The 25,661-nt window shown below is 45.8% G+C and overlaps 1 protein-coding gene across 1 annotated transcript in view; it reads left to right on the top strand.

Moving 5' to 3' along the window:
* Window positions 1-5,323: 5,323 nt before the first annotated feature.
* LOC121000645 (serum paraoxonase/arylesterase 2-like) overlaps window positions 5,324-25,661 on the top strand; it is a 42,569-nt gene continuing 22,231 nt past the window's right edge. The window contains exons 1-6 of the mRNA XM_040431215.1: window positions 5,324-5,479; window positions 16,713-16,783; window positions 17,543-17,598; window positions 19,419-19,587; window positions 21,919-22,045; window positions 23,654-23,854. Coding sequence (XP_040287149.1) covers window positions 5,406-5,479; window positions 16,713-16,783; window positions 17,543-17,598; window positions 19,419-19,587; window positions 21,919-22,045; window positions 23,654-23,854 — 698 coding nt within the window. The 5' untranslated portion in view covers window positions 5,324-5,405. The remainder of the gene's footprint in view (window positions 5,480-16,712; window positions 16,784-17,542; window positions 17,599-19,418; window positions 19,588-21,918; window positions 22,046-23,653; window positions 23,855-25,661) is intronic.

Below are 25,661 nucleotides of genomic sequence, written 5' to 3'. Positions count from 1 at the left end.
ATATGGTCTGAATTAATTTTAGGGTCTGAGCTTCTCCCATCCTACATCACTTGGAGTCAGGTCCATAAATATTGGGACATCGACACAATTCTAAAATTTTTGGCTCTATACACTACCACAATGGATTTGAAATGAAATGAACAAGATGTGCTTTAACTGCAGACTGTCAGCTTTAATTTGAGGGTATTTACATCCAAATCAGGTGAACGGTGAAGGAATTACAACAGTTTGTATATGTGCCTCCCACTTGTTAAGGGACCAAAAGTAATGGGACAGAAAATAATCATAAATCAAACTTTCACTTTTTAATACTTGGCTGCAAATCCTTTGCAGTCAATTACAGCCTGAAGTCTGGAACGCATAGACATCACCAGACGCTAGGTTTCATCCCTGGTGATGCTCTGCCAGGCCTCTACTGCAACTGTCTTCAGTTCCTGCTGGTTCTTGGGGCATTTTCCCTTAAGTTTTGTCTTCAGCAAGTGAAATGCATGCTCAATCGGATTCAGGTCAGGTGATTGACTCGGCCATTGCATAACATTCCACTTCTTTCCCTTAAAAAAACTCTTTGGTTGCTTTTGCAGTATGCTTTGGGTCATTGTCCATCTGCACTGTGAAGCGCCGTCCAATGAGTTCTGAAGCATTTGGCTGAATATGAGCAGATAATATTGCCCGAAACACTTCAGAATTCATCCTGCTGCTTTTGTCAGCAGTCACATCATCAATAAATACAAGAGAAGCAGTTCCATTGGCAGCCATACATGCCCACGCCATGACACTACCACCACCATGCTTCACTGATGAGGTGGTATGCTTAGGATCATGAGCAGTTCCTTTCCTTCTCCATACTCTTCTCTTCCCATCACTCTGGTACATGTTGATCTTGGTCTCATATGTCCATAGGATGTTGTTCCAGAACTGTGAAGGCTTTTTTAGATGACGTTTGGCAAACTCTAATCTGGCCTTCCTGTTTTTGAGGCTCACCAATGGTTTACATCTTGTGGTGAACCCTCTGTATTCACTTTGGTGAAGTCTTCTCTTGATTGTTGACTTTGACACACATACACCTACCTCCTGGAGAGTGTTCTTGATCTGGCCAACTGTTGTGAAGGGTGTTTTCTTCACCAGGGAAAGAATTCTTCGGTCATCCACCACAGTTGTTTTCCGTGGTCTTCCGGGTCTTTTGATGTTACTGACTTCCTTCTTTTTAAGAATGTTCCAAACAGTTGTTTTGGCCAGGCCTAATGTTTTTGCTATCTCTCTGATGGGTTTGTTGTGTTTTTTCAGCCTAATGATGGCTTGCTTCACTGATAGTGACAGCTCTTTGGATCACATCTTGAGAGTTGACAGCAACAGATTCCAAATGCAAATAGCACACTTGAAATAAACTCTGGACCTTTTATCTGCTCATTGTAATTGGGATAATGAGGGAATAACACACATCTGGCCGTGGGACAGCTGAGAAGCCAATTGTCCCATTACTTTTGGTCCCTTAACCCCTTAAGGACACATGACGTATGGGTACGGCATGTTTCCCGAGTCCTTAAGGACACATGACGTACCGGTACGTCATGTGTTGTTCCGATCACTGCCGCCCGGCCGGCTGTGATCGGAACAAGGTGCCTGCTCAAATCATTGAGCAGGCACCTCGGCTAAATGCGCGGGGGGGGTCCCGTGACCCCCCCATGTCCGCGATCGCAACAAACCGCAGGTCAATTCAGACCTGCGGTTTGTTGCGCTTTCTGCTGTTTCTGATCGCTGCGGTCCCTGACCGCGGCGATCAGAAACTTTAGTGTGCCGAAAATATATTTTTATCACCCCCCCCTGCACCTCTGAATGATTTTAGCCCGGTGGGAGGTGCAGGGGGGGTGTTGCGGGCGGTGGGGGCGGTGCGGGAGGCGGGCGGTGCGGCAGGCGGGATCGCGATCCCCCGCCCGCCTCCCATTGAATAATCGTTGGTGTAGAGTGGGTATACCAGGGTGCCAGCACATTGCTGGCACCCTGGTATAAACGGCTGACATCGGTGATGCGATGTCAGCCGTTTAACCCTTTCCATACAGCGGTCCGTACGGACCGCTGTATGGAAAAAGTTAACAGTAAGAGGGAGCTCCCTCCCTCTCCGATCGGGGGGCTGCTGTGCCTTTGCAGCCCCCCGATGGGGAGGGAGAGAGCCCCCAGAGAGCCCCCCGCCAGATCCCATCCTTACCCTTCCCCGTCTGCGCAGTTCTGAGCAGACGGGGAAGGTTCCCATGGCAACAGGACGCCTCTCAGGCGTCCTGCTGTCCATGGTGCTGAACAGATCTGTGCTGAAAGCATAGATCTGTTCAGTGTAAGTAAAATACAGTACAGAACAATATATATTGTACTGTACTGTATTATACAGACATCAGACCCACTGGATCTTCAAGAACCAAGTGGATCTGGGTAAAAAAAAAAGTGAAAAAAAGTGAAAAAAAAGTAAAAATCAAAAAACACATTTATCACTGATTAAAAATTAAAAAAATAACATTCCCTACACATGTTTGGTATCGCCGCGTCCGTAACGACCTGATCTATAAAACGGTCATGTTACTTTACCCGAACAGTGAACGCCATAAAAATAAAAAATAAAAAACTATGATGAAATTGAAATTTTGCTCACCTTACTTCCCAAAAAAAGGTAATAAAAGTGATCAAAAAAGTCGCATGTACGCCAAAATTGTAGCAATCAAACCGTCATCTCATCCCGCAAAAAATGAGACCCTACTTAAGATAATCGCCCAAAAACTGAAAAAACTATGACTCTTAGACTATGGAGACACTAAAACTTTTTTTTGTTTTAAAAATGAAATCATTGGGTAAAACTTACATAAATTAAAAAAATGTAATACATATTAGGTATCGCCGCATCCGTGACAACCTGCTCTATGAAATTACCACATGATCTAACCTGTCAGATGAATGTTGTAAATAACAAAAAAAAAAACGGTGCCAAAAAAGCTAATTCTTGTTACCTTGCCGCACAAAAAGTGTAATATAGAGCAACCAAAAATCATATGTACCCTAAACTAGTACCAACAATACTGCCACCCTATCCCGTAGTTTCTAAAATGGGGTCACTTTTCTGGAGTTTCTACTCTAGGGGTGCATCAGGGGGGCTTCAAATGGGACATGGTGTCAAAAAAAACAGTCCAGCAAAACCTGCCTTCCAAAAACCGTATGGCATTCCTTTCCTTCTGCGCCCTGCCGTGTGCCCGTACAGCGGTTTACGACCACATATGGGGTGTTTCTGTAAACTACAGAATCAGGGCCATAAATAATGAGTTTTGTTTGGCTGTTAACCCTTGCTTTGTAACTGGAAAAAAAATATTAAAATGGAAAATCTGCCAAAAATGTGAAATTTTGAAATTGTGTCTCTATTTTCCATTAAATCTTGTGCAACACCTAAAGGGTTAACAAAGTTTGTAAAATCAGTTTTGAATACCTTGAGGGGTGTAGTTTCTTAGATGGGGTCACTTTTATGGAGTTTCTACTCTAGGGGTGCATCAGGGGGGCTTCAAATGGGACATGGTGTCAAAAAAACAGTCGGCGCACCTTTCACTCTACGCCCCGCTGTGTGGCCGTACAGTAGTTTACAGCCACATTTGGGGTGTTTCTGTGAACGGCAGAGTCAGGGCAATAAAGATACAGTTTTGTTTGGCTGTTAACCCTTGCTTTGTTAGTGAAAAAAATGGGTTAAAATTGAAAATTAGGCAAAAAAATGAAATTCTCAAATTTCATCTCCATTTGCCAATAACTCTTGTGCAACACCTAAAGTGTTAACGACGTATGTAAAATCAGTTTTGAATACCTTGAGGGGTGTAGTTTCTTAGATGGGGTCACTTTTAGGGAGTTTCTCCTCTAGGGGTGCATCAGGGGGCTTCAAATGGGACATGGTGTAAATAAACCAGTCCATAAAAATCAGCCCTCCAAAAACCATACGGCGCACCTTTCACTCTACGCCCCGCTGTGAGGCCGTACAGTAGTTTACGGCCACATATTGGGTGTTTCTGTAAACAGCAGAGTCAGGGCAATAAAGATACAGTCTTGTTTGGCTGTTAACCCTTGCTTTGTTAGTGGAAAAAATGGGTTAAAATGAAAAATTAGACAAAAAAATCAAATTCTCAAATTTCCTCCCCATTTGCCAATAACTCTTGTGCAACACCTAAAGGGTTAACAATGTATGCAAAATCAGTTTTGAATACCTTGAGGGGTGTAGTTTCTTAGATGGGGTCATTTTTGGGTGGTTTCTATTATGTAAGCCTCGTAAAGTGACTTCAAACCTGAACTGGTCCCTAAAAATTGAGTTTTTGTAAATTTCGGAAAAATTTCAAGATTTGCTTCTAAACTTCTAAGCCTTATAACATCCCCAAAAAATAAAATATCATTCCCAAAACAATTCAAGCATGAAGTAGACATATGGGGAATGTAAAGTCATCACAATTTTTTGGGGTATTACTATGTATTACAGAAGTAGAGAAACTGAAACTTTGAAATTTGCTAATTTTTCCAAATTTTTGGTAAATTAGGTATTTTTTTGTGCAAAAAAAATAATTTTTTTGACTTCATTTTACCAGTGTCATGAAGTACAATATGTGACGAAAAAACAATCTCAGAACGGCCTGGATAAGTCAAAGCATTTTAAAGTTATTAGCACTTAAAGTGACACTGGTCAGATTTCCAAAAAATGGCCTGGTCCTTAAGGTGAAAATGAGCCCAGTCCTTAAGGGGTTAACAAGTGGGAGGCACATATGCAAACTGTTGTAATTCCTACACCGTTCACCTGATTTGGATGTAAATACCCTCAAATTAAAGCTGACAGTCTGCAGGTAAAGCACATCTTGTTCGTTTCATTTCAAATCCATTGTGGTGGTGTATAGAGCCAAAAATGTTAGAATTGTGTCCATGTCCCAATATTTATGGACCTGACTGTATGTGACCACTCTTGGTTGCTCCTGGTGATCTTTTCCTTAGGGCTCCACGAAGAAAATGAGCCCCTGGGCAACTGCCAGGTTTGGCAGTACCCTTAAAGCTATCCTGCCTATATATATATACTATAACTATATGAAAGTACAATTCAATGATATTGAAAGATTTCCATATTTTATCACCTTTCCGTGTCACTGCTGCTCTCCGTGTTTCCCTTTTCTTCAGTGCATTACAGATGAGATCTCCAACCTGTGGCTCTCCAGCTGCAGCAAAACTACAACTCCCATCATGCCCTGATAGCCACAGTTAAGTCCTAGTGGTGGGGAAGTCTCCTGGTCAACCAGGGCATGGGCAGATCCCACACACAGGCAGGGCTCAGAGATGACAGATCATTGCTCCTCCTTATCTGCTCCACACTGATAAAGTACAGCGCAGGGACCTGACACTGACAGGTCGCAGACATGGGGTTTCTGCTCAAAGTCACCTTTATTGGGGTGCTCCTTGCTAGTGTGGGAGAGAGACTAGGGAAGTTCTGGTAAGTAGTCACTTTGCATACACTTGTAGCTGATGAACTATATAAAAAATGTAACTTTCCTAGACCGATGCTTGAGGGGAGATTTCCCCTCTGATACATTGTATCTTTGCGTTGTATTTATTTATATAATTTGTCAAAACATTACAAATGGGTCTTGTAGAACTATCAGTCCTATCATGCTTCTCTGCAAGGGAAGCAGAGTCAAATAGCCCACCCATGCTGCTTTGTGGAGGGACACCATTGACATTTCCCTTGAATACGTTGTATCCATGGTGGTTGATGCTGTTAGAATGATCTACAGGTGAAACTCGAAAAATTAGAATATTGTGCAAAGTTCATTTATTTCAGTAATGCAACTTAAAAGGTGAAACTAATATATGAGATATTTCAAGCCTTTGTTATAATTTGGATGATTATGGCTTACAGATTATGAAACCCCAAAGTCACAATTTTGAGGTCCCCTTTGCTCAGGGGGTATGGATTAATTAGCTGACTGGAGTGTGACACTTTGAGCCTAGAATATTGAACCTTTTCACAAAATTCTAATTTTAAGCTGAATTAATGCAATTCCTTTTAATTTGCATTACTGAAATAAATGGACTTTTGCGCGATATTTTAATTTTTCGAGTTTCACCTGTATATGTCTCCTGTATTGACTCTTATTTATATTACTCACATAGCGCTGACATATGCGCTTTACACCATTTGCGGTTTCCAAAGGAGCTCCCAATCTAGCTTCCCTATCAGTATGCTTTTGGAGTGTGGGAGGAAACCAGTGGAAACCCATACAAACACGGGGAAAACATACCCACTCCATGCAGATGTTGTCCATGGTCGGATTTTTACCTAGGACCCCCAGTACTGCAAGGCACCAGTTGTAACCACTGAGCCACCTGGTGTGCGGGAAATGGGCTAGTACTCAACGTGACAAAGACAAAAGAGATGATAGTGAAGTCTGGCAAGAAGAAGGAACCCATTCAGCTGATCATTATTTAACTCCTTGATTCCCAGCTCTGTACATGTATGGTGAAAGCAGGGGATTTAAATATGACACCGACTCATGAGCCCATAGCCATCAGGTATCTCCTGTTTTAAACAGCAGAGGACCGGGACTAATGTCTACGACTGGCAATAATGCCAATCGCAGACATTTAACTGTTAATCAAATGTGACTACAGCTTCTAAATTCGCGTTTCTGGGCCAGAAACGACTCCCCCATGCAGCGTCTCTGAAGAGACCCAGCATATCAGAGCTGTAGTTCTATGGAGGCTTAAAGGTGGCAGGGCTCTATAGGATAACAGCAAACCAGGCCTACAATGTAGTGCTATTGAACTACAATTTAAACTAACAGCGATCTGAAGATCGCATATTCTGGTCTCCTAGTGGGGGGGACAAAAAAAAAGTAAAAAAAAAATAAAGTTTATAAAACATTAAAATTGAAATCACTCTCCCTTTCTCCTGAATTGAGATCAAAATAAACAATAATAAACATAAAGATCAAAGGCATTGCCATGTCCCAAATGCCTAAACTATTAAAATATAAAAATATTTATCACATACAGTTAATGGCGTAATGGAAAAAAAAAATCTAAATGGGGGACTCACCCCCCAAAAATTGAATAAAATGTGATCACTGGTGCAGAATCAGAGGAGGAGTTTTTCCAGCTGCACTGCGGAACGGATAGGTTTAGCAGGACCTTCTTACCGATGGCTATCAACCTATATAATAAGCAACTAAGATGAAGTATCAGGATGGGTAACAAGCCTTGGATCCATACTTGTTGAATTGATACGAATTACTGTAACTACCTAAGGTTAGGCTCTCACCGCCGCTTCGTTGTCCGTTCTTCTGATCCATCGAACATGCGAACATATGGAGATGTCTGCGCGCGCCATATTCTTTTGCCTTGCGCCGAACTTTGTCCCATGACACATCCATCAGGTGGGACAGGACAGCCAATTGAGACGTTTCAGCACATGGACACACTCCCTACCTTATCACAGAACCCGATCTGGCAGCCATTTTACATTATGTGTTTTGCCAGTGTAGGCAGAGGTTGCATTTTGGATCAGGCACAGGCTGTTAGGAACTTAGGGACACCAAAACGCTTGCTAATAGGGCCACAAAAGTCCTTTTAAAGACTGTTATAGGTGTGCTATCGATAGGTGTGATACACAGAGGGGTGTGATATATTTATAATATGCTTTCTAACATAGAAAGTATATTATAGTGCATTTTTATGCTTCCAGAAAATACTGATTGAGGGCTGCGATCTATTAGCTTCCACAAAATAGTGATTGAGGTTTTCCATATACCTGCGTCCACAAAATACAGATTGCGGGTTTTGATATACCAGCTTCAACTAACAACTGATTGAGGCCTGCGATATATCAGCTTCCACAAATACTGCTCCTCTCTTGGGACTTTGGCACAGGGTCATTTTGAAAAGGACAGGCAGAGGAAAAGGCAGGCCGTTCCGCAGGGGTGGTAGGGGTCGGGCAGGTGCACCAGGCCGGAGCCTAAGTGGGACGTTGGAGAAGGTGCGTGCGATTATGTCAAAGGACGCACCAGAGTTGGTTGAGTGGCTCACTCAGCCTTCCGCTTCTGCACCCTTCTCATCCTCTGTATCTGCACCCTCCTCACTCTCTGTTGTGTGCACCCCCAAAGACACCACCACCACCACCATAGCCCCTCCACTCGAGTCGGAGGAATTATTTTCCCATCCATTCCCAGACCATTCTTGGCATTGGATGAGGAAGAGGAGGTAGCAACGGCCGCCACCCAGCGGTCTGACGACAGTACCCAGATCAGCCCAAGGAGGGTAATGCAAGGTCACATCTGGCGCTCCCAGGACACCGGCACATGGCTCTGCAGGTTGGGCTTTTTTTTACTGTGTCAGCTGCTGACAATAGTGTTGCCATCTGCAGCCTGTGCTGTCAGCGCATAAGTCGCAGTAAGCCCCACACTCACCTAGGGACGACCGCCTTAAGAAGGCACCTGGCCTCCCATCACCGAGCCCAGTGGGAGCAACACCATCAGAACCCACAAAGCCACACTCCTGGCGCTCCACGTCTTGCCTCTTCTCCTTCCATTTGTCCTCCACCTTCCACCGTGCCGTCGTCGTGTTCATCTGGCACAAGCCAAGCTTCCGTGGCCCAAAAGTTTGAGCGTAAAAAAATAATGACGCTGCATAACCCTCTTGCCCAATGGCTGACCGCTAGCTTGTCGGAACTGCTAGCCCGCCAACAGCAAGAAGAGCAGGGTTTAAACTTTTCGGGGATCCCTGGTGTTGTCCGTGGCTGGGGGGAGGAGACCAAGGACGACATTCTCCTGGACGATTAGCAGAAGCCAGGGCGCTCCACCGCTTCCAATTTAGTGCAAATGGGGGCCTTCATGCTCCAGTGTTTGAAGAGGGACCCCCGTATAAAAAGCATAAAGGTCAAGGACCTGTACTGGGTGGCAACGTACTTAGACCCCCGGTACAAACACAAAATGGCGGACATGTTACCAGCATCACACAGGGCTGTCAGAATGCAGCATTTCCAGGCCTTACTGCGAGAGATGCTGCATTCTGCTGTTGCCGGCGCTGGCAGAGGAATTTCCATCCACAGCGAAACTGTTGCGGGTACCAATCCTACCGCGCCTGCAAAAAGAGGGCGGTTTGAAGATGTGTTGGTCACTTCAGATATGAGATCATTCTTGCAGCCAACCCATCGACAGCCGCCCTCCGGATCCAGTCTCAGGGAACGCCTAGACCGACAGGTGTCCGACTACTTCGGGTTAATGGTCGATGTGGATGCTCTGAGAAGCGAGGAACCCCTGGACTACTGGGTGTGCAGGCTTGACCTGTGGCCAGAGCTGGCACAAATTGCCATGGAACTCTTGGCTAGCCCCTCGTCGAGTGTCCTGTCTGAAAGGACGTTCAGCGCAGCAGGGTGTATCGTGACTGATAAGTGCACTCGCCTAGCTCACGACAGTGTGGACTACCTCACATTTTTTTTAATTAATGAGGCATGGATCTTGGAGGAATTCAACACCTGTTCCTCATGCCAGCCCACACATATCCGCCACCACATAGAACAAAGAATGGTCCGTGCCTTATGCATATACAGCGGCATAAAAGGCCTTTTATGTCAGGTGAATGCCTAATTTTTGGGGTTTGTACTGGCCGACAGTTACATATTTATCCTGTGACCTCCTAATGTACCTCCAGCCACAGAATCCAAAGTTCTTTGCTCTCAGGTGAATGCCTATTGCCTAATTTTTGGCGCCTGTACTGGCCGACAGTTACATTTTTTATCTCAAGCCACATAATCGCACCCTTGTCTCACTCCTCTCATTATGGTGGCGTATGAACCGCATTCACCATAAGGACCTTCTAATGTCACAGGGTCATGTGACTGTGCCCCCCACCCCGTACTGTGCCCCTCACCCCATACTGTGCCCCCTTATACCCTACATTGTGCCCTCTTACCATACCCTGTGCAGTGCCCCTAGTCATTCCCTGTACTGTGCCCTCTTATACCCCTTTATCCGGTCACTGTATGGCAGTGGTATCCGGTCACTGTACAGAGGTGTTATCCAGTCAATGTATGGCGGTGGTATCCAATAACTGGATGGCCATAACTGTATCCCTTTCCCTGCCCACGCCATCCTTTTTTAGACCTGGCATGAGTGGGAAAAATATGCAGATTGCGGTGCTAAGGACCTTTGCGTCACAATCTGTGTCAGAAATACGCCTAACATAGACGTATTTCTATATAATAAATGACCACCTAATTGTATATTATTCAGGGGGAGGCATAATATCTTTATATTATATAGATTCTAGTGTATAATACTGTGTCCTGTATTTCCCAGTAGAAAATGATCCTTGGGAAACACAGTCCTCATCCCTGACCACCAGGACCAGTTAGCGCTCTGTCAGTACATGGCGGCCTCCCCTCTCCGCCACGCTGCTCCGCTGTGTACTGGTGCTTATTCTGACACTAGGGCTGGGTTCACATCCTATTTTTGCCATCCATTTAATGCATACCAAAAATGTATGTGTTAACAGATGCCTCAGACTGATGCCGTACAGTGGCGTCCGTTCACCATACAGTTCCATGGTAGAAAAGAAATTTACGTTAACGTATGCATTTTTTTAATGGACTCTGCAGGATACAAAAACATGGAGTGCTGCACATTTGTATACATCAAACCGATAGGAAAACAATTTTTTCTAGGCTCCAGCAGGGCACATTTTTGAGAGTTTCCCTTTAAGACGCATAAAAATGGCCCCTGATTAAAATACATATTTTTTGTGGGAATTTTTGCCAATGATCCCCCTCTGGTATATCACTGTCCATGTTGTGGGACTATTTGTGTACTTCTAATAAGTGTTTGCTGTCTGCAAATATGACCTGAAGGTTTTTCAGGTTCGTCTGCCATTACAGTGAATGGGGCCCACCGCGAACGCGCGGTTCGCGAACAATTGATCGCAATTGCGCGTTCGCGAATTGTCCAGGGCCGATGTTCGTCACTAGTGGCTGTTAGTGCATGCTGGGAGTCGAAATTACTTTTGCAATAGGTTGTAGACTGCTGGTGAATACCTTACTAAGTCCATATTTTTGAAAACCCCTCTAGATATCACGGCTTTGCACAGGCTTGGATTTGCTGGGAGTGATAACCCCACAATGTGAAATGGGGACAAGTATTGCTAGCAAGTCCCAGTATGTGGTGCATGAGGTGACCAAAGCGATATGTATGAGGCCACAACGACTCCACAAACGGTTAAAAGTATTGCAGGAAGGGACCACCTCTTAGGGGTACGGCCACGTGGTCAGGTTTCTACAAGCAGTTTTGGAAGCCAAAATCAGGAGTGGATCATAAAAGGAGAGAAAGGACAGACATGACTTCTCTTTTTTCAATTTACTCCTGGTTTTAGTTTCCAAAACTGCATCAGAAAACCAGACTGTGTGGCCTTACCCTTAGGACAGCTTCTTCCAGCGCTGTCACCACATGCTGGGAGTTGTAGTTTTGCAACACCAGATTAAGAATTTATTGTTTTATACTATATGACGTCCTGAGGGAGAGGACTGTAAGTTCTAGAATGGCTTGCAAAGCAAAGCCAATGGACGTCTATTCTTGCTGTCCATAGACCAGGGCAAGGCAAGTTCCCCTGAGAGCGCCCCTCGCTACTCATCAAAAGGGTCAGTTTCATAGCAGTGCTGTGATGGATACCACCCCTCGTGCCCACTTGACGTCAACTACGTCGAGCTCACGAGACGCGGTATGGTCCCTGGTTACTAAGACGTGACGTTACGCCCTCCTGGAGGAGCAGGTAAGGTCAGCTTGGTACAGTTTACACAGACGCCCTCCTGTCCACGCGGGCACAGAGAGGCAACAAGCTGAGAGAGCCTTTGCAGCGCTTTCTCAGCCTGGGAAATCTGCCACCAGCTTCTTGTATGATATAAGCCCGGTCCGCTAACGGGATTATATAGGGTGAGAAACCAACCCGCGGTAGCTTATAACTAGGACGAAACACAAACGTGGGGATTCGTGATCGAGATACAAGACAGCACAAGATTAAATTATATATTTAATCGCCTTAAGGGCTCACTAGATATAACACTATACACACAAAGGATATATACAGTGGTCTGAGGTTACAAATACAGGTAGTATGGTACAAACAGGATTACACAGAGTACAAGTCAGTTACCGGGTACATGAATGTTCCCTTGGGTTATGGTAAGTCCTTTGCTGTATTGACATGGACGGCAGTGATGTCAGCTGGTTTCCAGGTCTCTCCAAACACATTTTCACGATGTGACCCCCTTTCAGAAAAAGAAATGCCTGCTTGCTGGCACAAGCCTTTTAACCGGCCTCTGGGAGTGGTCCCCCCCCCCCTCCCTTCTGATCCTGGCAGCTCAATGACCCACAAAACCCTTTAGGGTTCATAGCTCCAGACCAGAACGTCACAGGGGGATGGTTCTGGGACTAACAGATTCGCCTGGGTGCCGGCTACAAGTAGAGTCCAAACATGGTACTGTTATTGGGTTTCTGTGGGGAGATATGTATATCTCCCTTCCCTGGCATCCCACCACCAAACTAAGATCATGGGCATGTTCATCGTGGCCACCGGGACACAAATATGTATCCGGTTTGCGCCTGTGATGGCCGGGAGATTCATAATTCCTTATAAATCGCCGTTTACATGCTGTCTGCTAGATTTAATTGAACTGGGGAATGGCTTAGACCCCCTGCAGGGAGGTTTTCCTGCAAGATCCGTGCTGTCTGAATGGAGGTGTGAAATGTAACCAAATGTGGCCTGCTAGAAGTTTTCTGCTATCTGGCTTTGAAGCAGGGCCCTCCACCTCTGCTATCTTTCAGCAAATGGTGGGTGTGAGGACATGGCTGACAGTAAATATTAATATTACTGACAAGTGCATTATGGATACATTTTAGCGATATGGGTATGCTGTGTAACGCACGCACTTTGAACATGTGACCCACGTGTAAGACAAAAAACAGCCCACATGTTGGTTATACACATGAGACACATACAACATACGACTCTGATGCCTTCCCTGTGACCCTTTCACACCTGTCAAGAATCAGCAATTAAAGGGGATGAACAATCGTAGGGACGCTCCTTCCTGATAACTGACTGGTATAAAGGCGCCACCGATCACCCGACGAACAAGCAAATGCTCATCTATTGGGTGATTGCACCTAAAATCATTGTTAGCGGGCAGCCCATCACCCGGTGTAATCAGGCCTCATGCACGCGATAGTATCCGTTTTGCAGTCCACAAACCCCGAATCCGCAAAATGTGAGAGGTGGTCCATGTGTCATCCGAATTTTTATGAACCCATTGACTTCAATGTTCAATGCATTTTGCAGAAAAGTATAGGACACGTTCTACCCTTTGCGGAAAGGACACATGGACGCGGAAAGCATCCGTCCTATACAATGCAGAAACATTAAAGTCAATAGATCCGCAAAAAGATGCGAATGGCACACGGACCACATACGTATTTTGCGGATCTGTGGTTTGAAGATTGCAAAACAGAGACGGTCGTGTGCACAAGGCCTAATACACAGATCACATATACATACATATACACCCAATATGTGTAAGAAAGATTATTAACCTGATTGCATGAAGTACACAGTACAAAAAAATAATCAAAAAAAATTATAATAATCTAGTCTCTATTAGCAGGGCACTGCTATGTATATGCTGCATGGTGATAGTATCACATATGAAGATAGGCTAGACGCGTTTCGGGCTTCAGTGGCATATAGAGTCTTGTAGTGAGAAGTTTTTCCTTTAATAGGTCACAGAGAGCTGTAAAGGTTGTGATCTGGATAAGCGCCACGAGGTAAAACCCGTAACGCACCAGCAATGTGAAGAATAGTAACGCATTTTTGGATATTGGATATTGTTACCTGTCTATTACAAAAACAAAGAAAAAGGTATGAATATAACCATATATAAAAAAACACGCTATAATGAGCTGACTACAACCTGGAAGGGTCAATCCAGAACGTAATGTTCTACCGCCAGATACTATCCACGGAATTAACTGCCATATGGTAGTAGTATGTATAATGTACTAGAAAAACCACGTTATAGCGAAAAGCTGCCATATTGTTATTCCCCACAATATTCTTGCACCTGTTTTTCCCTTCCCCCCAATCTGCACAGAGACGGGTCTGAATTTTAATCATAAACAACAGGTTTTATTTACCACATTTATGAAATCATATTTTTTATTATCCTAACCTTGACTCTGTAATCAGGAATGTGCTGCCAGCAAGCGATAAATCGTTTTGGGGATGAATGATCATACGAGGGATCATTCATCCCCATGTAGAGGAGATGATGCAGCTGAATGAACAGGCAATGATTGGGAACTGATTGGGAGGCAGAGTCCTTACAGGTATACCAACCTACGGCAAGCAGAGTCCAACAGAGCAGAAGCCCCAACAGCTGCGCTGCGTGCAGAACCTACGCAGTGCAAAGCAGCACAGAGTATTTCAGATGGGAGGTTACGATGAAGCATTCTCTAGTATGATCTGAGCAGGGGAACATCATTCAGTGAGAAGCAACAGACTGAAAGTGGCAGGGTCCCTAGCAGTACAGAGTATTTCAGGAGAGGATCAGATAGGACAGGACTGCGTGTGACAGGAGGCAACTAGTGGAAGGAGCACGGCTGTCCCCGCAGCACAAAGTATTTCAGCAGATAAGTGTGGATGACCTTATGGGAGGCAATGACTTAAACCTTTGTGCTGTTACCTTCGCTTGTCCTGGTGTGAGAAGGTGAATGGAGACAAGTGAGAGGTCACAGGCAGAGATAAGGGATGACTAGGCTGCTCAGCAGTGTACACTCTGGGCCCACGTCCTGGACTGATCCCGGTTCTGGCAGGACATCAACTAAAAGCAGAGGTTAGGACAAATCAGGGCATGTCCGCACTATCTGCCCTCTCTTGCTGTGACTATGACCATTTAATCCAAAACCGCTCCACAAAAAAAACTAAACATATTGATCCGATTGTATAAATGGCGTGTATACATTTGCAATTGCCATTTTGGTTTGTTCCAATGTAACAAAAAAATAAATAAATAAATAAAAATAAAGCTGCTTATCATAACAGTATCATAAATCCGCGACTGTTTTGTGTACACAGCTACTTTGCAAACCTATGTATCTCCACGGTGACAGACTACAAACAAACCTCCTGCAGTCCTGAGTAGTAGGCGGCCTTCACATCAGCGCTTTACATTTCCGAAAATAATGGAAAAAGAAAACGAAATAAGTGACAGGAACGGAACCAAACAGATACCATTGACCATAATGGGATCCGTTGGGTTTCTGTTCAGTAGAACGTTTCTTTAGCGGAGAAAAAAAGTTCTCACCGCTATTTTTCACGAACTCTGTGACAGCGGCTCTCACGCAGATGTGAAAGGAGCCTAACTGTCTTCCATCTGCCCCCTATTAGGTAGACTAGGGTGGGACCCGGGCATAGACCCTACAGGGAGATTTCCCAGTGGGCCGAAGCCCAGGGGGCCGCCTGAGCCCTCCTCGCGGCCGCCGTCCATGGTAAGTAATAATCTGACGGCGCTCCCCTCCTGACATCAACTGTATTGGCACCCTGAGGCAACTGGTGGCAGGACGCTGGCGCTGGCCACCCCGCAGAGGCAGTTTTTGGGGAAGTATTTTGTGTTGCTCTGTGGTATTTGGCTCTGCTGGGGCGGTATAATCTGCCACAATATGGTATTGCTGGCCCCACCTAGTTGTGTTGACCCTGCCGTCTGTCGATTTGGGCCCCACTACAAAATAGGGCCATGTTTACGTTTTTTTTTAGAGTTACTTTAAGTTCCCAGTCCAACCCTGGCGGCACCTTAGCTGCAAGTGATCGCTGGAAGAAAGACCACGGCCTGTCACAGTCTTCTCTTCTCCTGTACTGCGGTGACCCCAAGAGGGTGATCCAGAGACTTGCCTGGCATCCTCTCCATTCGCTGCCATGGACTTTCGAGCAGGCGATCGGCTATCTTCGGAAGTCCCATTGCACTGAAAGGAGAAAGCGACGCATGAACAGCATGCCCTCCATCGACGAGGCGGACCATCTGGCATATCCTAGGAATATGCCATCAATGACGGATAGTCGCGGGTCCCACCTATGCGACCCGCTCCTATCTCCAGAAATGGGCCTCTGAAGTGAGAGAGAGTGCACTGCGCATGCGTGGTGGCGTGCCCTCCATTCATTGCTATGAGAGTTCCAAAAATAGTCGAGTGAGCACGCAGCTATTTTTGGTGAATGGAGAGCACGCAGAGCATGCGCAGTACCGTGTACTTCACTTCGGAGGTCCTTTTCTGAACATAGAAGCAGGTCACAAAGGCGGGACCCGCACCTATGGCCGTTTTCAGAACGCCCATAGCCGTGAACAGAGGGTGGCCGTACAGCCGTGGCTGCTCCCTGTTCACTTCAAGGGACCCGTTCTGCCGACAGGAGGTGGGACCCGCACCCATCGGACATTTATGACATATCCCATCAATATGCCATAAATGTCTATATGGGACGACCCCTTTAAGGCATCTAACGTACAGCACTGCAATTTAATTAAAGGGGTAAGTCTTATATGCAGTATTACAATGGTGATGGTAGAGTGACACCCTGTTTCAAAATTTTCTGAAAAATGAATTTATTTTGCTACCCCCCCCCCCCCCTTATTTTTATAGTCATCGATTCAACTACTCCAGAGAAATAGACAACATAGAGCTCCCGAACTGTCATCTCGTGAAAGGGATCGGTATGTATCCGTAAAATACACAGAAGCCTGTGAAAAGTAGGGGCACTAATAATATATAACGCTCAATACCGATGTAGCAGTGCTGAATTTACCCCCTTTAACTCTTTGGGTTGAGCATTGTTTATGCACCTTGATAATCTATAGGGGTTGTTGCATCAACAAGCTGCTGTTGACGGATCTGAAATTTTTATCAATCGAGCATTTTGAGTGCTTAAAGGGGTTGTTCTCAGGATAGATCATCCGTATCTGAGCTGCAATACCAAGCACAGCCACTATACAAGGTGCGGCGCTGTGCTTGGTGAGCTGGAGTGCATAGCCTTTTTCAAACGACTGATCAGCAGAGGTGCTAGGTGTTGGCCCCCTGCCAATCAGATATTGATGACTTAAGGATAGGTCGTCAGTATTAAACACTTGGAAAACCCCTTTAAAATAATCGTGCAATGATCCGGCACACTTACGGGATTACTGAGTTTGGATTAAAGGTGCAGATATTCGATCCAGGGCCCCTTTCCTAGGATTAGGTCTTGGTTATCTTGTTTAGGATGTTTTGAGTTGCAGAAGCCACAATTAGAACCAACAATAATACAAAATGTCTGCTGCTGACCTACTTGTTGATGGTTTCCATCACAAAAACCAACCGAATTAGCATGCATGTTGGATTTTATGCTCACCCTGACATTCACAACCCTTTGTACTACCCTCGATGCTGGTGAAATATTATATGACTGATGTCTGTGCCTTCTGTTATTACTCTCGCAGACTATGGCTCTGAAGATATAGAGGTTCTTCCGAATGGCCTGGCCTTTATCAGCTCTGTAAGTACACAGGACCTTCTGGCAAAATGAATGCCAACCAAACTGCAATGCCTGGTTTCACCTGTGGTGTCACTGCAGGATAATTAAACACTTGCTGCTGGGCTCTTCTCCCCTAGATCACTGCTGATCGCTGTCGATCCCAGCAGCTGGATAACCTGTGATCGGTTTATCTAGGTTCGGTTGGTTATGCCTTTTTATAATGAGACCTCTCATTTGTTGTATTTTGCCTTGATTGGTTTCTATTATAACATTCGCCAGAACAGTTAATCCCTGTAAATACCCAAGAATATTTGTATTTCTGTATTGACATGAACTTCTGAACCTGGGGCGAGCTCCGTGAGTACAACGGCTATTGACTGATCTTCAGTTTGCACCACCGGGCCGTGAATCCTTCACCTGGGAGCATAGAATTGGGTTCTTCTTAAAGAAACAGTCTATAGAACTTTCCATATGGTATAGCATTCTGTGGTTGAGGGGGGGGGGAAATAGTCATATATAATTTTTTTTTGCAAATTACCAAAGAGCTAAGAACACAGCAAACACTGTACATAGTAACACAATTCAGGATTTTCTAAGGACTCTGAGTAATTATATTATGTAGCACAGGATCTTGAAGAGCATCTCTGATCAGGATCAACCCCTCAGCCCCAGACATACTGTCTGGTAGGGTTCAACCTGCTGAATGAAATGATCCCTGTCTTGTGAAAACTGGTTGTAGTACTTCAGTGACCTGTCCACCCAGTGCACCTCAGCTCTCCAGTTTTCCAGGGCTGGACCCACCCCCGCGGTGCACTGAAAGCCTCATTTGCATCAAGAATAACAAATTGTTTTTTTGTTTTTTTGGGGGGAACGCCACAACGGATTTTTACAAACAGGTATCATTTTAATCAGCAAGATCAACTCTACCGTGCCATATGCCGGGTTTTGTAGGGCTGATCCTACTCTTTAAGTTATACCATGTCGTATACACCAGTCACATCCAGAGCTGCATTCAGAGATAGTTTAGCTGAGATCACGTGCAATCTAACACAATGCCACATTTATAGAACAGGAGGAAAGAAGTAAAGAAGGCCATGCCACGCCATATACAAAAGTATGTTTTACCCTAATCTTTGTTCCCAAATACTTCCACACCATGCCCAGAAAATACTGCAATTCAGTATCCAAATAATACTTCCATTAAAGATCCAAATAATACTACCATATATGTCCCTAATAACATTCCCACACAATTCCACCACCAGTCAGTGCCCAGTAAACCTGCCCCCCAAAGTCCACATAATACAGCCATACAGTGCCTAAATAGTAAAAGGGTAAAGGTCAAGTCTTCAGTGGTCCACAATTTTTAAAGCCTCCAGTTCCAGTCCTTGGGTAACCCTTAAGATAGAGGGGGTCCTATCATTCTGGAGGAGGTTATGACAAATGCATATCTGGACATGACGGATTTATTTATATTCTACTGTATTATACTGCAAAGTACTGACCAGGATACTGGTTTCTGTAAAACAAGCTTGCTGGATGGGAGCATGCATATTACCTGGTGTGATGTCAGAGCCATGCCGTGTGCTCTAAGTCAATCAGATGCCCCCCTGTTTTTCCCCTCCCCCTGATACTGTTCCACATAGGATGCTGCAGCTGCATCCCCCTCCTCTCCCTCCTTGTTACTGTTTAACACTGGATGGACTTTTTAGTGCCTGCAGGAAGGGTCCTCTCCTCCTACCCTCTAATTAGATGTACAACTCCATGAAACCATGGGGTGCACCCCTTAAATTCACTGAAATATTACATCATACATGCTAACCCTTTGTATGTTCTCCAAGGGTCTGAAATATCCCGGAATTATGAGCTTTGCTCCTGAAAGGCCTGCCGAAATATTCCTGCTCGATATGAACAATGATGATCTCCAGCCGATCTCTCTGCCGATCAGCAAAGGCCTCGATATGTCTACGTTTAACCCTCATGGATTGAGCTCGTACATTGACGAGAAGGGTAAGAAGCACAAGAACATTTATTTTCCTATAGTGCTGGGAGAGAGTTCAGCTCTGAAGCCTGCAGAATTGTAAATGCAGCATGTGGGTTCATTCTAAATATAACCATAAGTTGGTGTTCAGAGATGAACCGGCTAGGCAGCATTTCTCCCCCTCCCCGTCATGCTTGGCCTTCATATTGTACAGTTGGTGCTTATAGTTGTGGAGCGCGTAAAGCCTGTTCCTTTACAAAAACAACCAAGTCTTTCATAGATCCTTCAAATAAACGCCGCGAAGAAAAGTATTTGTTGTGAAACTTCAAGTGTTATTACATTACCTCCAGCTCATGGCCAGCAATCTGCAAATTCTGGGGTCCCAGGAAAGGTTTATATCGTGAACCATTTTACTTTTGGCTTGTTGGTGCCCTCCTGAGCAAGCACAAGAGAAGAAAGCACGAGTGCACATCAGAGGTTCTGATGACCTCTTTATTTGCAAATTTTTAATAAATTTGCAAGTTTATTTCTTCCCAGCTTGAACCCTCTATGAGTTCCCCCTGGGATCAGTTGCCTTGCGGCTTTGCTATTTGTCAGACGACCACTCTCCGCACCTTGTCTTGTCTTCCTTAATGCTACACATCCAAGACGACTGCCAGTCCCTATGGTGGTTCACTGCTATTGTTTGCCAATTACTGGTCTTGTCCTTGGTCTGCAAACCCAGAAAGTCACTACCTGTGACTGTCGCAGCTTCTAACCAGGGGTGCACCTAGCCTTTCTGCTGCCTGAGGTGAAAACTGATACGGCACCTCCCCCCTTCCCAATGCCAATTTCTTAACCTAACCCCTTCCGTTCAGCCCATGGCCCTTCAGCTGCCCCCCTTTTGCCCCTACCTGGTGCTGCCTGAGGCAGTCTGACACCCGGGACCTATGCCGATCAGCTGTTTGAGAGACCGCGACCCCTCGCACTAGCACCAAGGCTTTATCGGAGCTTAGCCTAGGCCATGTGATGTCACGTTCATCCGTCACATAGCCTAGGTACAGCTTAGTTCTATTGAAGTGAATGGGGCTGAGCTGTGATACCAAGCACGGCCATGGACGGCGCTATGCTTAGTGACCAGAGAGACGGCCGCGGCGGTACTGTGAGCGCTGGTGCCTTCTCAAACAGCTGATTGGCAGGGGTGTCAGACCCCCCACCGATCATTATATGAGTCTCAGAAAACCCTTTAAATGGTGGCACGATCCCTTTATGTAAATCAGTGACACTACATACAGTACAGACCAAAAGTTTGGACACACCTTCTCATTCAAAGAGTTTTCTTTATTTTCATGACTATGAAAATTGTAGATTCACACTGAAGGCATCAAAACTATGAATTAACACATGTGGAATTATATACATAACAAACAAGTGTGAAACAACTGAAAATATGTCATATTCTAGGTTCTTCAAAGTAGCCACCTTTTGCTTTGATTACTGCTTTGCACACTCTTGGCATTCTCTTGATGAGCTTCAAGAGGTAGTCCCCTGAGATGGTTTTCATTTCACAGGTGTGCCCTGTCCGGTTTAATAAGTGGGATTTCTTGCCTTATAAATGGGGTTGGGACCGTCAGTGGCGTTGAGGAGAAGTCAGGTGGATACACAGCTGAGAGTCCTACTGAATAGACTGTTAGAATTTGTATTATGGCAAGAAAAAAGCAGCTAAGTAAAGAAAAACGAGTGGCCATCATTACTTTAAGAAATGAAGGTCAGTCAGTCAGCCGAAAAATTGGGAAAACTGTGAAAGTAAGGGCTATTTGACCATGAAGGAGAGTGATGGGGTGCTGCGCCAGATGACCTGGCCTCCACAGTCACCGGACCTGAACCCAATCGAGATGGTTTGGGGTGAGCTGGACCGCAGAGTAAAGGCAAAAGGGCCAACAAGTGCTAAGCATCTCTGGGAACTCCTTCAAGACTGTTGGAAGACCATTTCAGGGGACTACCTCTTGAAGCTCATCAAGAGAATGCCAAGAGTGTGCAAAGCAGTAATCAAAGCAAAAGGTGGCTACTTTGAAGAACCTAGAATATGACATATTTTCAGTTGTTTCACACTTGTTTGTTATGTATATAATTCCACATGTGTTAATTCATAGTTTTGATGCCTTCATAGTCATGAAAATAAAGAAAACTCTTTGAATGAGAAGGTGTGTCCAAACTTTTGGTCTGTACTGTAAAGCAGCCTACATCTCAGCCTACTAGATGCCTAGTAGAAGACATGTTGAGACGAGCTGAGCCTCATCCTGAATTTTCAGCTTTACTCGCAGGTACACTTTAAGATTCTGATGTTTTTAGAGGGTTCTTAGTCTCCCCTCTATTTTCAGATAACTCGGTCTACCTCTTTGTGGTGAATCATCCTCATCACAAGACGACTATTGAGATATTCAAGTTTATAGAGAAAGAAAATCTTCTTGAGCACCTGAAGACCATTGCACATCCTGAACTTCACAGGTACGGGAAGACTCCAGGAGATACAGAGATTTAAAAAAAAAATATAAATGCTGTACTAGGGAAAACTGGAGTAGGCTACTTTCACACTAGCGTTTTTGCTGGATACGGCAGGGTTCAGCAAAAACGCCTCCGTTACTGATAATACAACCGTCTGCATCCGTTATGAACGGATCCGGTTGTATTATCCTTAACATAGCCAAGACGGATCCGTCATGAACTCAATTGAAAGTCAATAGGGGACGGATCCGGTTTTTATTGTGTCCGAGAAAACTGATTTTTCCCCATTGACTTGCACTGTGTCCGTCTTGCTCCGCACCACATCACGGACAGAAAAACACTGCTTGCTGCGGTTTGCTCTCCAGTATGGGAACACAACCAAACGGAACGGAATGCATTTTGGCGCATTCCGCTCTGTTCAGTTCTATTTTGTCCCCATTGACAATGAATGGGGACAAAACTGAGGCATTTTTCTCCGGTATTGAGCCCCTATGATGCATCTCAGTACCAGAAAATATTAACGCTAGTGTGAAAGCAGCCTTAGGAGAGGAGGGTCTACAATCCAGCACTTTCATCTGTGAGCCAGAGTGGAGACTTGTTACAAAGAGCATCTGGAGGACCTGCGGTGTCCATATATTGCATTATTTTATTGGAACTATGTAATGCTTCATTTGCCCTGTGGTGGCGCTGCAGGAGAATTAAACACTTGCTGCCAGGTTCCCTCACAGATCACTGCTGATTGCTGCAAAGCGAGATAACCTGGGATCAGATTTTCTTGTCAACCTTTCCCAGGGCTCAAGCATACGTCCGTGTCAAATTTCTTCACTACCAGCAAGTTGGGCGTGTACTTGCTGGTAGCCGCCGCATCTGCCGCTTCTAGACACGCCCCATCTCCTCTTGATAGACAGGGCCAGCAAGCGCTCTCCTCCTCCCGCTGGTTCCTCGATCGCCGCAGGCGTACTGAGTGAAGGATGTGCGCTTGCCGATTACGTCACACTACACCCGGAAGAGAAGACTGCCGATTATCGCTGATGCTGCAGTCTTCTCTTCCGGGTGTAGTGTGACGTAATCGGCGCAGGCGCACTGAGGAAGGAGCTGGCAAGCGCGCGTCCTTCACTCAATACCCCTGAGCCGATCGAGGAACGTTACGGCGCAGGCGCGGGAATTCAGCAGCAGACGGGGACAGCGGGAGGAGGAGAGCGCTCGCTGGCCCTGTCTATCAAGAGGAGATGGGGCGTGTCTAGAAGCGGCAGATGCGGCGGCTACCACCAAGTACACGCCCAACTTGCTGGTAGTGAAGAAATTTGCATATGATAAAAGTATGATTTTTACAAGAAATACGATTGCACTCAGCTGACATTAGCAAATGGCTAATGTCGCCTAATGAAAATTGCACAATGGGGGGTGACAGAAGCCCTTTAAGAAGTGACATGTGGGCCAGAGCAGCTGAATTCAGGAGGGCATGTGCGGTCACTGGTCGGGTACATGGGTGCCTGATTCTTACAGCATTAATTACTGCCGAGAGCTCATTATGTATACGGCCAACGGCAGAGCTCATGACTACATCACAAGATCGTGCACACACAAACACATGTTTTTTTTGTCTTCCAGTGTAAACGATATTGTTGCTGTTGGACCTGAGAGCTTTTATGTCACTAATGATCATTACTTCACGGACGACACCATGAAACAAGTCGAATTGTTATTTGGATCAAAGTTGACAAATGTGGTGTATTACAGTCCGGAAGAGGTCAGAGAAGTTGCAACTGATTTCTACAGCGCCAACGGGATTGCCATGTCAAAAGACAAAAAGTATCCGCCCTTCATTATTATAAATTCTGTTGTGTGCAATTCTTTGTCTGAAATGAAAGAATGGACAAAATTATTGGAGCGTGCCCCCTATAACAGCAGTCTGGATGTGTAGTCTGGAGCGCCCCCTATAACAGCAGTCTGGATGTGTAGTCTGTTACGCCCCCTATAACAGCAGTCTGGTTGTGTAGTCTGGAGCGCCCCCTATAACAGCAGTCTGGATGTGTAGTCTGGAGCTCCCCCTATAACAGCAGTCTGGATGTGTAGTCTGGAGCGCCCCCTATAACAGCAGTCTGGATGTGTAGTCTGGAGCTCCCCCTATAACAGCAGTCTGGATGTGTAGTCTGGAGCGCCCCCTATAACAGCAGTCTGGATGTGTAGTCTGTTACGCCCCCTATAACAGCAGTCTGGATGTGTAGTCTGGAGCGCCCCCTATAACAGCAGTCTGGATGTGTATTCTGGAGCGCCCCCTATAACAGCAGTCTGGATGTGTAGTCTGGAGCGCCCCCTATAACAGCAGTCTGGATGTGTAGTCTGGAGCACCCCCTATAACAGCAGTCTGGATGTGTAGTCTGGAGCGTCCCCTATAACAGCAGTCTGGATGTGTAGTCTGGAGCGCCCCCTATAGCAGCAGTCTGGATGTGTATTCTGGAGCGCCCCCTATAACAGCAGTCTGGATGTGTAGTCTGGATGTGTAGTCTGGAGAGCCCCCTATAACAGAAGTCTGGATGTGTAGTCTGGAGCGCCCCCCTATAACAGCAGTCTGGATGTGTAGTCTGGAGCGCCCCTTATAACAGCAGTCTGGATGTGTAGTCTGGAGCGCCCCCTATAACAGCAGTCTGGATGTGTAGTCTGGAGCACCCCCTATAACAGCAGTCTGGATGTGTAGTCTGGAGCGCCCCCTATAACAGCAGTCTGGATGTGTAGTCTGGAGCGCCCCCTATAACAGCAGTCTGGATGTGTAGTCTGGAGCGCCCCCTATAACAGCAGTCTGGATGTGTAGTCTGGAGCGCCCCCTATAACAGCAGTCTGGATGTGTAGTCTGGAGCGCCCCCTATAACAGCAGTCTGAATGTGTATTCTGGAGCGCCCCCTATAACAGCAGTCTGGATGTGTAGTCTGGAGCGCCCCCTATAACAGCAGTCTGGATGTGTAGTCTGGAGCGCCCCCTATAACAGCAGTCTGGATGTGTAGTCTGGAGCGCCCCCTATAACAGCAGTCTGGATGTGTAGTCTGGAGCGCCCCCTACAACAGCAGTCTGGATGTGTAGTCTGGAGCGCCCCCTATAACAGCAGTCTGGATGTGTAGTCTGTAGCGCCCCATATAACAGCAGTCTGGATGTGTAGTCTGGAGCGCCCCCTATAACAGCAGTCTGGATGTGTAGTCTGGAGCGCCCCCTATAACAGCAGTCTGGATGTGTAGTCTGGAGCGCCCCATATAACAGCAGTCTGGATGTGTAGTCTGGAGCGCCCCCTATAACAGCAGTCTGGATGTGTAGTCTGGAGCGCCCCCTATAACAGCAGTCTGGATGTGTAGTCTGGAGTGCCCCCTACAACAGCAGTCTGGATGTGTAGTCTGGAGCGCCCCCTATAACAGCAGTCTGGATGTGTAGTCTGGAGCGCCCCATATAACAGCAGTCTGGATGTGTAGTCTGGAGCGCCCCCTATAACAGCAGTCTGGATGTGTAGTCTGGAGCGCCCCCTATAACAGCAGTCTGGATGTGTAGTCTGGAGCGCCCCCTATAACAGCAGTCTGGATGTGTAGTCTGGAGCGCCCCCTATAACAGCATTCTGGATGTGTAGTCTGGAGCG

This window comes from Bufo bufo, chromosome 5 (assembly GCF_905171765.1).
Source record: "Bufo bufo chromosome 5, aBufBuf1.1, whole genome shotgun sequence".
NCBI classification, from domain to species: domain Eukaryota; kingdom Metazoa; phylum Chordata; class Amphibia; order Anura; family Bufonidae; genus Bufo; species Bufo bufo.
Note: the sequence above shows the minus strand (reverse complement) of the source record. Positions and strands in the feature narration are given on the sequence as shown.